The sequence below is a fragment of the Bos taurus genome, chromosome 9 (genome assembly GCF_002263795.3).
Source record: "Bos taurus isolate L1 Dominette 01449 registration number 42190680 breed Hereford chromosome 9, ARS-UCD2.0, whole genome shotgun sequence".
NCBI lineage: Eukaryota > Metazoa > Chordata > Mammalia > Artiodactyla > Bovidae > Bos > Bos taurus.
This window is the reverse complement of record NC_037336.1, coordinates 19,814,448-19,827,320: the sequence shown is the minus strand read 5'-3', so window position 1 is coordinate 19,827,320 and position 12,873 is coordinate 19,814,448. Positions and strand designations below refer to the sequence as shown.

At 42.3% G+C, this 12,873-nt stretch overlaps 1 protein-coding gene across 1 annotated transcript in view; it reads right to left on the bottom strand.

Moving 5' to 3' along the window:
* BCKDHB (branched chain keto acid dehydrogenase E1 subunit beta) overlaps nt 1-12,873 on the bottom strand; it is a gene marked incomplete at its 5' end in the record, with an annotated part of 270,674 nt that overhangs the window by 247,435 nt on the left and 10,366 nt on the right. The window contains 1 exon segment of the mRNA NM_174507.2: nt 12,593-12,661. Coding sequence (NP_776932.1) covers nt 12,593-12,661 — 69 coding nt within the window.

The window sequence follows — 12,873 nt, the reverse complement described above, 5'->3', positions numbered from 1 at the left end:
AAAGTCATATAAGGAGAAGGCAATGGCACCCGACTCCAGTACTCTTGCCTGGAAAATCCCATGGATGGAGGAGCCTGGTAGGCTGCAGTCCATGGGGTCACTAAGAGTCGGACACGACTGAGCGACTTCACTTTCACTTTTCACTTTCATGTATTGGAGAAAGAAATGGCAACCCACTCCAGTGTTCTTGCCTGGAGAATCCCAGGGACGGGGGAGCCTGGTGGGCTGCCCATCTATGGGGTCGCACAGAGTCGGACACGACTGAAGCGACTTAGCAGCAGCAGCAGCAGCAGCAAAGTTATATAACGGTTTTCTTCTTGAGTTTTGAGGAACCTTTCCATTTTCAAAGAACAAACTGATCAAGTTCAGCACCTACAGGATCTTGATTAATTTAGCACATAGTACTGTTTGTGTGTGTTCCCTTTTGGCTGAGAAATTAGCTTCTTTGTTTCTGCTGCACTCCAAGCCGGCAGTGACAGGAAGAAAAAAAGAGGAGGGTGAAAAGGAGCAGCCTGCCCAGAAACAGAGATGAGGAGAAATCCCTTATTACCAACAGTGCTTAAGTGTCCAGAAGCCAAAACTACAGAAAAAGAACCTTTTGGCTAATTTTAAGATTGCCCCAATGCCACCACTTCTGGCTGGTAATCAGAGGCCCTTGGAGGGGAGAGGGCTGGCAGGATGCCCCTGGAGAAGGTCAGGCATTTCACTGCTGAAGCTGCCTTTGGGTACAGCTGCTCAGTCAGAAACCAAAAACTTTTTGTCCAACAGGTTTCCCAAGTGATTCCTTAGCACATGACACTCACCAACCTTTACCTAACTGATCCCTCATCCTATTTGCCAATCAAAGCCATGGAGACACACACTAGGAACAGAAAACAAAGCACTGGGCTCCCATCATCTCTGACTTGCCATAGAAGTTCTCACTCTATAAGGATCTTGTAGATGACATAAATATTTGTTCTCCATGCAGGGCTGCTTTTACTGGCTACTCCCAACTTGACTAGAAAGTTGGCATTTAATTGTTCCATGACTTTGTAACTGCATGGGAGGTGCTGCTGCTGCTGCTAAGTCCCTTCAGTCGTATCCGACTCTGTGCGACCCCACAGACAGCAGCCTACCAGGCTCCCCCGTCCCTGGGATTCTCCAGGCAAGAACACTGGAGTGGATTGCCATTTCCTTCTCCAATGCATGAAAGTGAAAAGTGAAAGTGAAGTCACTCAGTCGTGTCCGACTCCTAGCGACCCCATGGACTGCAGCCTACCAGGCTCCTCCGTCCATGGGATTTTCCAGGCAAGAGTACTGGAGTGGGCTGCCATTGCCCTCTCCATGCAAGGTGCTAACCAGTGGAATTTCGATTTAGAATTGAAGCACAGACTGTCTAGCCATGTAACCACCTACACATTTAGATTCAAACCTCCTGAGACAGGTAAGTGACAACAAACAGCTCCACATCAGAGCGTGTCAAAGTTAAGCTGCCACGGCCACCGGGCACACTACTTTTAGAAGAAAGAGTGTTCTTAGTTGTAATTTAATGGGTTTGTGATCTGTTTCCTTAAGACAAATAAAAGAGGGTGGGAAAAGCCATGGATTCCCAGATACAGAGCAATCTGAACTGCCCATATAAAAATCATTACTGGTCCTCTTTCATTCCCTGGGAATGAAATGAATCTGGGATTCATATCTGGGATCTAAAATGAAGCCTTATAATTCAAAAATTAGACTTGAGTCAAATGAGCAGCAATTCTGAAACCATGAAAAATGAAGTTAAAAAAAACTGCTGGTTGTAATGTGTAAAAATTAGGAAGTAAGCTGTCCCAACTAAAACAATTAAAAATACCAAGCACATCCTAACCCAAGAAATATGACATGCTAAAGAAAGAAGTTTGTGTTTTCCCCTCTGTTCAAAGTACCAGCCTCGGGGCTTCTCTGGTGGCCCAGTGGTTAAGACTGCACGGTTCCAATGTGGGGGCCTTGGGTTCAATCCCTGGTCAGGAGACTAAGAGCCCACATGCCTCTCAGCATGCCCAAAAACTAAAATAAAAAAAAAAAAGTACTAGTCTAGAAAAGAATTTTCATAAGACCTAGCACCAGATTTAGGAAGCTACGTAGTAACATTATCCCTGATAATAGATGGACAAATGAGATATATCATACTTGACAGTGAAAATATAAAACAAGACTTTTTACTCTCTTTTAATCTAAGTTGTCCTTAATATACTTTCATTTTTCAAAAATTTTAATGATGATGTTTAAAAAGATATATGAATCAAGTTTATCCTTTCTGACAATAATGACCGCTATTCCCATTTTTCCTGGTCTACTTTAGTCTAAGCCCATCTCCTAAGCCCCTGATGGTGCTCACATCTGATCATTTTAAAAGCCTGCCATTGTCAAACAATGTTGAGAAAAACTGGCTTAAGGGCATTACACCTGATGCTGAAAATGTCAAAGAGAACACCTGCTGGCAGTTCTAACATTTACTGTTTAATCAACTAAGATAAAAAAAAAAACATTAAAGCACCAGCTGCCACCTCAGAACAGCTTAATGCATTAAAAAATTTGTCCACAAGAGTCACAAAAAATGTCATTAAAACTTTAATACCGATTACTGATGACTAGCTGCTTCTGATCCCATGAACAATCCAAACCCTTAAGCTTTGTTTATTAAAATTCCTTATCAATTCCTTATATTTCTCATGCTTTTCTATATCAATGAGTTGCTCATTTATAAATAATTCCTAAATAAAAACAAAAAACAATGTAGAACCAAGAGCTCAGAACTGCGTTCTGGCTCTGGTCCCCCACTTGCCCTGGGCAACCTGGCAACAGCATCTAGCCTCTCAGAACTTCAGTCTCTGCGTAATGTGAAGAAGGGCGGGATCAAGGTTTCTCAACTCAGAGCTTTGCCATTTGGGGTCAAATCATTCTCTGTTTAGACGGTTGCCTTCTGCCCCAGGAGATGATTATCAGCATTCCTGACCCCTACCCGCTTCGTATAGTGGCAATCCCCAGATGCGACAACCAAAAATGTCTCTCTAGATGTGGCCAAATGCTCCCAGGAGGGCAAAGCCACCCTAGCTGAGAATTCCTAGATACATACTCAATTTCCCTCCAGTTCTAATACGCCATAGCCTTCCCTGGCAGCTTAGTGGTAAGCAATCTGCCTGGACAAGAGTCCAATCCCTGGGTCAGGACGATCCCTTGGAGAATGAAATGGCAACCCATTCCCAGTATTCTTGCCTGGGAAATCCCACGGACAGAGGAGCCTGGTGGGCTACCGTCCACGGGGTTGCAAAAGAACCAGACACGACTTAGCGACTGAGCACATACACACACTAATACCCTACAAAATAGATTAAATATCTAAATCTCTTAAATGTTATTTGTTAAGTCACTGGTCATCATGGTGACTGTGATGATACTCAGTTTGAGAAGTTGAAATACAGTGACTGTACCAATTCTAATATATTTTTCTTTAATAAAAATTTACAAAAAGACATTAAAGAAATATGTAAAGGAAACTAATACAAGTAAAGTATATGCTAATAATACATTCATCCCATTTTTGAGGATAACTCCTTCAACTGGATAAAAAGAAAGGCATTTTGACATGTTCTTTAACTAATGTGTCTACATGTGTGCTTTTAGTAAACAAGGGGCCTTATAATAGCAGGAGCAATGTGAAGTGCCTGACTTCTAGGAAGGAAGAAAAGCACAACTACTAGCAATCCTTTTAAAACAGTTTTTTAAGCATATTAGAAAAAAAAAGTTTACACCATCTTATGAATTCTTGTTTTTGCTCCAAATTCATGGAACAGTTAAGATACCTTACAGTCTAAATCTGGTATTCAGTCTGTCCTGAAGTCTTAAATGTATATACTTCAAGCGCAGAGATAAGTCAGGTAGTCCATATTCCCAGAGAACTGTCACTGGTTCACCAAATTGTTTTTTCCCAGCAAAATTAGTTTTAACTGGCCAGAGGCCGAACCCCATCTCACAGACTCCGTTTCTTCAGTGGAATTTGACACGGGATCCAAGAGAATGGTCATCATTCGAGTAACCCTCTCTTTGCAGGAGCAACATATAATGTAAGCTCACTTTTTCCTGCTGCAGATGCTAATTTCCTATTTCAGGTACAAGTATGAGACATGTCAAAAGACTCTGCCTTCAGCCTCCACATTTAAAACGTATACTGGAAAGGGGACTCTTTAAGAGAAAATTAAGAAATACATAACTACTCTCTATTAAAGCAGATAATCAACAAGGTATTGTACAGCACAGGAAGCTTTATCCAATATTCTGTAATACTAACATGGGGACAGAATCTGAAAAATAATGAATATATGTGTATGTATAACTGAATCACTTTGCTGTACACCTGAAACGGATACAACATTGTAGATCAACAATACCCCAACAATATTAAAAAGAGAGAATTAAGTGCCCAAAGCAGACCACAGTTCTAAGATGGCATAATTATTATACTCATAAAACCTCTTAATGTAAAAGAAATTAAAGCCTAAAGCAAATGTGTTCCTCTTTCTAAAAAAGATAAAAGAATACCTAAACACATGCTCTCCTTTCACTTTACTGACAAGTATGCTGCAGCTCAAAGTCAATTTCCAAACACTGGCAGATGACAGAAGAAAACTCGCCTTCTCCCCATGCCTGTCCTAGTTTTCCTTCCCGAATTCAGTGTCTTAAAGCATCTGGTTATACAATTTCTCTGCAGTTTACATAAGAAAACAAGTGAGTGATTATATTCCTTTTCCCATCCTGCTACAAGCCACAGTCGAGGTGGACAGAAATGAATAGTCATGTAAAAACATCAAATCCCATGAAAAGGCAGATGGTTAGGCCTGTAAATGGATTCAGCAAGTCCTCTGCTGTTCCTTCTCTCACCTCCATGCACGCACGCTTGGTCACCCAGCTGTGTCTGACTCTGAGACTCCACAGAGTGGAGCTCACCAGGCTTCTCTGTCCATGGGATTTCCCAGGCAAGGATCCTGGGGTGGGTTGCCATCTCCTTCTCCAGGGGATCTTCCTGACCTGGGATCGAACTGGCCATCAAGGAGTTATCTCACATAAAAAGGTAAACCCGCCGTGTGTTAATGAGGTTACGTTTTACTATATTCAAGTGTTTCCAAGCACTCTTTTTCTGTTCTGTCAAAGGACCAGGAAGCAGAGATGCAGATTGGTGATGCTAAACTCGCACTCATCTCGGTTATCTGGGGTACAAAACAGCTCTCTCTTAGGATTTCCCTGGTGGTTCCAGGGTTAAGACTCTGCCCTTCCAATGCAAGGGGCACAGACTCAATCCTTGATAAGGGACATAAGATCCCACATGGCATACCAAAAAAAATTTTTTTTAAGTTCTGTCTCCCTTAGTTTGTTTTAATAGCATTGCCCCTAATGAGCCAATTTCTTATTTGTAATATTAAGTAGTATTCAGCTTGACAATATTTATTATGTCAGTAACCCTCAATCCAAACTCTCTTCTGGTCGAATTTAAAACCCTCAATAGGGACGGTCTCATTTCAAAGTGTAGGCTGCCACCTACTGGCCGATCCCTTCTCAACACCCAGCTCTCCCCAGAAAGTAAATCAATTCCCCAGAAGAGGTTTTCCTGCTGTATTCAAAGCATTCAGTAACATCAACATAATCTTTGTAATTCTTTTCAATACAAAATCTTTAAACAACAATGATTTTCTGTATAGCACAGGGAACTATATTCAATATCTTGTAATAAACTATAATGGAAAAGAATCTTTAAAAATATATAGATTTGAATACATATAAATATGTATAACTGAACCACTTTGTTGTACACCTGAAACAAAATATTGTAAATCAATTATATTTCAATTAAAAATTTTTTAATTAAATAAATATGAAATCTTTTAACTTAAAAAAAAGAGACTACCAAGTCAAGAATGTTTCTGTGTAGCTTTAAATTCCCAGCATATACTCAAAAGGGTAGAACAGTATTTTTAAAAGATGTGCTATTTCTTAAATATACAAAAAGTTCTGTTTGGATAGATTTATCTTCCCCATTTCCTTTATTCTTCACTCCTGAAAACAAGTTCATTTCCTCTTAGAGTGATGGTGATTTAATTGTTCATATTGATCTGGAATTATTCAAAATTCGAATTCATAGTCCTAAAGCTAGTGTAAAAATTCACAACATCCGCTTACAGTAAAGCTCAGAATTAAATAGCTGTTAATTAGCTCAACTCCTCGTCATGTAAACATAAATCTTCCAGCGCCTTCTATGAGCAGTGGACTTTTTCAAGTGATAGCTAGTTTCTCCCTGGTTTAAGCTATTTTTAAGGAAAAATGGGACCAACTAAAATCATTAAAGGGAAATAAGGAAATCCCCTGAGGCAGCAGGCCCCTGTCTTGGTGAAAGAAGTGAAGGGTAACTACACTCAGCAACATTCACTCAATCAATACTGTCTGATAGTATTAGAATATATATTAGAAGCTGAGGATCCAAGATGACTTAAATGCCTACTGCCTTGGAGAAGTTGCCTGGTGTAGAAATCTCTTGGGAAGACAATTACAACATGTAATTTTGCAATATGCAAAATATGTAAGCATCTAAACAGTGATAAAGCAGTGACTGGATTAGCTCGGAGAGTCAGGAAGAACCTTTTTCTCTCTTCTTGGCAACAGTAGTTTCAGGCATACAGCCCAGCAATTCATATATTCATATATAATGTATATACATGAAGAATTTGAGAGTCTGAAGAAGAAAAAATATGTATACATTTTTCCTTCTTCAGATTCTCTTCCCTTATGTTAATAGGTAATTACAAAACATTGAGTATAGTTCCCTGTGCTATACTGTAGGTCCTTGTTGGTTATCTATTTTATATATAGGAGTGTGTATATGTTAATCCCAAACTCCTAACTTAGCCCTCTCCCATCCTTTTCCCTTTGGTAACTGTAAGTTTGTTTTCTATGACTGAGTCTCTTTCTGTTTTGGAAATGAGTTCATTTATATCTTTTTCTTTTTTTAGATTCCACATATAAGTGATATCACGTGCTATTTATCTTTCTATCTGATTTATTTCACTTAGTATGATAATCTCTAGGTCCATTCATGTTGCTACAAATGGTATTATTTCATTCTTTTTTTATGGCGAAGTTTCCATCATATGTATGTACTGAATCTTCCTTATCCATTCATCTGCTGATGGACATTTAGGTTGCTTCCACGTCTTGGCTACTGTAAACAGTGCTGCAATGAACATTGGGGTCTATGTGTCTTTTCAAATTATGGTATTCTCTGGATATATGCCCAGAAGTGGGATTGCAGGATCGTATGGCAACTTCATCTTTAGTTTGCTTGCTTTTTATTTCTTATTTTTGGCTGCACTGAGGGTTCATTGCTACACGCAGGCTTTCTCTAGTTGCGACAAGCAGGCGCTACTCTCTGCTTGCAGTGCACAGCTTTTCACTGCAGTGACTTCTCTCGTTGCAGGACACAGGCTGCAGGGCGCAGGAGCTTCAGGAGTTATGGCACACAGGCTTTCTCTCTAGCTGTACCGTGAGCACAGGCTCTAGAGCACAGGCTCAGTAGCTGCGGCCCACAGGCTTGGCTGCCCCGTGGCATTTGGGATCTTAGTTCCCAGACCAGGAATCAAACCCATATCCCCTGCATTGGCAGGCAGATTCTTAACCACTGGATCACCGGGGAAATACCAGTGATCAAAGTAAAAAATACTTTTTAGTTGTTTAAGGAAACTTCATATCCTCCATAGTAACTGTACCAGTTTACATTCCCACCAGTAGTGTAGGCGGGTTCCCTTTTCTCCCCACTCTCTCCAGCATTTATTATTCATAGGCGTTTTGATGTTGGCCATTTTAATGTGAGGTGAGTGATATCTCAGTGTAGTTTTGATTTGCATTTCTCTAAGAATTACTGACATTGAGCATATTTTCATGTACCGTTTGGCCGCTTGTATGTCTTCCTTGGAGAAATTTTTTTCTGTTGAAATCTTTTGCCCACTTTTTGATTGGTTTGTTTTCTTTTAGGAAGAGCCTTAAAAAGAAGACCTGTGAAGGTAAAAGAGGAGTTTCCCCAGGGAATTAAGTGGGGTGGGGAGGGGGGGATCCAAACTGCACGTGCAATGGAAGAGAGATGAAAAACACACAGGCTTAAGGGGAAATAATTCAGTTTTAATAAAGGAAATGAGGCCAGGTGAGTGGGAAGAGGGCAGATCTCAAAATCTCCTGCATATTCTGCCAAGAAATGCACATTTTAGGTTGATCACACTGACATCAAGGTTGGGACAGGAGGGAGGGTGATTACTAAGAGAAGCAAGGCCACTATCCAAGCAGAGACGATTCGGATCCAAAGTGAGCCTCCAGGGCGGTGAGGATGGAAAGGAGAGGCCGCGGTAAAGACAAACTGAAGATAAAATCAGAGGACCTGATGAACTTGGCGAATGAGGAAGAGGGAAGAGACTAGGACCTCCTCAGTTTTCCGGCTTAAGTAACCAAGTGGGCAATGGTATATTTGCTAAGAAATGTAGGAGGAGGCGTGGATTTTCTGGGAGAACATAATAAATTCAGCTGAGTTTGCAAACATGAGCTTGGAAGTGCTGAGGCTGAAGTGACGGGAACACCCAGGTGAAGACTGCAGTGGGGTGAGGGGCAGTACACACAGAGGTGGCGCTCAGGCCCGAGGTCTGGACTGGAGATGGAAATTCAGAAGAAGCTTGGAAGTCGCCAAGCCTTCCTCACAGGAAGTAAAAAGCGGAACACGCTATAAAATCAACAACTTTTCCTGGACCCGCTAGAGAAGCAAGGGCACAGAGCAAACGGCTATCCCCAAGAATGGAGAGCAGACCAGTGAATACAGGGACTCTCGACTGTGCAGAGCAGAGACCAGAAGCGGGGTGGGAAACCTGGGCTGTAGCTGAGGAACTGTTGGAGCTTCGTGAGGACAAGTCTGAGAGCTAAAAACTCAGAAGACCCAGTCATAGGGGGCCCCCCTACAATTTTGTGAAGTTTCCCTTCAGGAGCTCGATCAGGTTTCCATAGTAAATGTCAGAGAAAATCCCCTCTTGCCTCCAGTAGGCGAAGTAAACAAGGAACCATTCTGAACCACTCCCATTTCAAGTAAAACCTGCTAGTTAAGCACAGCCCAAACGCCTGTGTAGCATCAGAACCCAGCTGACCTCAAGGCAGGAAAAGACCCAACTCCCGCTCTCTCTAGCCACCCAGTTCTACCAGAGGTGGAGAGAAAAAGCTGAGAAACATTTGGGAAACTCATGGTCCAAGGGCACAGGCTCACTTAAAAGACAAACCAAATCAGAGGATTACAGAACACTGTCCCTTACCCCACGAACACCTCACTGCCTCATTCCTAAAGGCCTATTTACAGCAGTTCCTTTTACCCAATGCATCACGTCTGGCTAACAAGGGAAGAATGACAAGGCACACCAAAAGGCAAAAAGCACAGTTTGAAGAGACAGCACAGGCATCAGAACCAGATGTGGCAAGGATGCTGGAATTATCAGACTGGGGATTTAAAACAACTGTGATTAATACGCTAGGCTTCCCTGGTGGCTCAGCAGTAAAGAATGCGTCTGCAATGCAGCAGATACAGGAGACGCCAGTTCAATCCCTGGGTCTGGAAAATCCCCTGGAGAAGGAAATGGCAACCCACTCCAGTATTCTTGCCTGGAGAATCCCATGGACAGAAAAACCTGGAGGGCCATAGTCCATAGGGTTGCAAAGAGTCACGACTGAGCGACTGAGCAGGCACGCACGCACACACACGTGATTAATATGCTAAGGTCTCTACTGGACAAAACAGACAGCAAGCAACAACAGATGGGCAATGTAAACAGAGTCAAAAATCCTAAGGAAAAAAAAAGTCTAATTCTACACTTTAAATATTAGTTAATATATATAAATATATTCAAATATGTCCTTGAAGTGTATATAATATCAAGATATGTATAGTGGTTTTCTCGAGTTTCTCTCTGCTGGTTTGGGCAATTTTTATTTTCTTCTTTATGCTTTTCTGCTGCTGCTGCTAAGTCGCTTCAGTCGTGTCCGACTCTGTGTGACCCCATAGACGGCAGCCTACCAGGCTCCCCCGTCCCTGGGATTCTCCAGGCAAGAACACTGGAGTGGGTTGCCATTTCCTTCTCAAATGCATGAAAGTGGAAAGTGAAAGTGAAGTCGCTCAGTCGTGTCCGACTCTTAGCGACCCCATGGACTGCAAGCCTACCAGACTCCTCCGTCCATGGGATTTCCCAGGCAAGAGTACTGGAGTGGGGTGCCATTGCCTTCTCCATTATGCTTTTCTACATCTTGCAAATTTCCTATAATGCATATGCATTTAGAAAGCAAATGCATAAAGGTTTCTATTTTTTTTGTTTGTTTGTTTGGCTACACTGGGTCTTCTTTGCAGGGTGAGGGCTTCCTCTAGTTGCAGGACACAGGTTTCCCCTGGTACAGAGCATGGGCTCTTAGAGCCTGCAGGCTTCAGCGGTTGCAGTGCACAGGGCTTAGCTGCCCCACAGCATGTGGACTTTTGTTTCCCAATCAGGAATGGAACCCACATCCCCTGATTGGGAGGCAAATTTCCAACCACTGAACCAGCAGGGAAGTCCCTTTGATTTCTTTTTGAAGATCTAAAGTCTCTAGCAGTCAGAATTAGCTGGGGCTAATTGAGATAGTTTGAGATGGCTGAGATGCAACCAGCAATCTCGACTCTATTAAAATAGACAGCGAGGAGAAAGCAGAGAGGGACAGGACCCAAACCAAACTGGTGTAAAGGGAAGGGGAAAGAACTACCTGAGAGCTCCTGACAAGTGGGATGGAACACTTGATTTCCTGGATTCAGCTAGGGTTTCCTGGATGCAAGTATAACATCAGAGGAAGAGGGGAACAAGAAGGAACAACTGGGAGGAAAAAAAAAATCTTAAAGCCCCTCACTCCTTTTTCCACCCACATGAGCTTTACAGGGCAGTGGTAAAGGCCAGAAGGAAGGCAAGTGTCAACTCCTACCCAAACTCAACTGCTTTGATTTCCAGATTAGATAAGACTGAAGAAACAGACGAAAGGTCAAAGCGCCTCCAAGGAAGGCAGCGCAACAGCAAGGCGTTGGACCACATGCCTTACAGAGCAAATCTGCTGTGAGGATGTTGGAATGGGCCAGTATGCCTCCTCTGATGGCTTTAACTCTGAGTTGAATGAAGTAAGCGACAGCAATGGGCAGAAATGGATCACGTGCCAGGCAGAAGATACTGACTGGCGGGGATGAAACGTGGAAGGATGCTGCGATGCTTAATAACAGGTGTCCAGCTGGCTAGGTGATATGGCCCGGCTGTCAGATACCAGTCTAGATACTCTGGGAAGATATTTTTAGACGTGATTAACATCTAAGTAAACCAGATTATCCTTCTTAATGTGGATGGGCTTCATCCAATCACTTGAAGGCCTTAAAGGGAAAGACTAAGGTTTCCCAAACCAGAAGAAATTTGTCCTGAAGACTGCTTGGTTTTCTAGTCGGCTGGCTTGCCCTACAGATTTCTGAGTTGTGAGCCCCACAATGGTGTGAGCCAATTCCTTAAAATATAGATCTCTGATTCTCGCTCTCTCAATATAGATCTATGTATTGTGCTAAGCCGCCTCAGTCCTGTCTGACTTTTTGTAACCCTATGGACCGTAACCGGTGACTCTTCTGTCCAAGGGATTCTCCAGGCAAAAATACTGGAATGGGTTGCCATTTCCTCCTCCAGGGCATCTTCTCAACCCAGGGATCGAGCCCGTGTCTCTCATGTCTCCTGCATTGGCAGGCGGGTTCTTTACCACTAGCACCATCTGGGAAGTATGTACAGGTATAAACATAGATACAGATGGGACGTCCCCAGAGGCTCAGAGGCAAAAAAAAAAAAAAAAAATCCACCTGCATTGCAGAAGATACAGGAGATCTCTGAGTCCTGAAGGTCCCCTGGAGGAAGGCATGGAAACACACTCCAATATTCTTGCTCAGAAAATCCCATGGACAGAGGAGCCTGGCAAACTAAGGTCCATGGGGTCAGAGAGCTGGACATGACTGAAGCGACTGAGCACACTACAGCACATATAGATATAAAAATATATACATATACAGGTATATTTTATACACACACACACACCTACTCACACATAGGTATATCCTAATGGTTTGATTTCTCTGGAGAATCCTAATGCACATAATAAAAGATGACATCTATTAGCAGTGACCAATAGGGCAGAACTTTGAATGGGACTGAAACTGGCAAAGGCAGGGCAGCAATAAGAGGTTGAAGATTCCCAGATGTATGAATGACACGACAAACAATACACTTAATGTAGAATACTTTGGAATCTATAATACACAGAATATGAACTAGACCAGAGGGAAGCTACAGTTAGAACACATTTAGTGAAACTTAGGCCAAAGGAGTCTGGAGGTGGCTGTGGAGACAAAAGGAATCTGATGATGCAATAAGGACATGGCAAACATTTTAACAGGCATACTTTGTACTGCCAAGATGTGTAAACTCTACAGGAATACTGTTCCTATATAAGGATACTAACTTACCATACTTGTCTCGCAAGCCGACAGTACATCTAAAGACTCCACCAAAGGCAACGTCTTCACCAAATATTACTGAAAAATAATAAAGAACATGTTGTATCTAATCATTCCTAAATGAGTCTAACAATAAGTAATGTAAGTGTCTACATACGAAATTAGAAAACAGAAATGGATCCTGAGATCTAAAGCAAGGTTTGCCAATTTAGACCTTAGTGACACTTTGGACTGGATGATCCTTCTGTCATAGTGGCCTGTCCTGTGCATTGTAGGCACAGAGCAACACG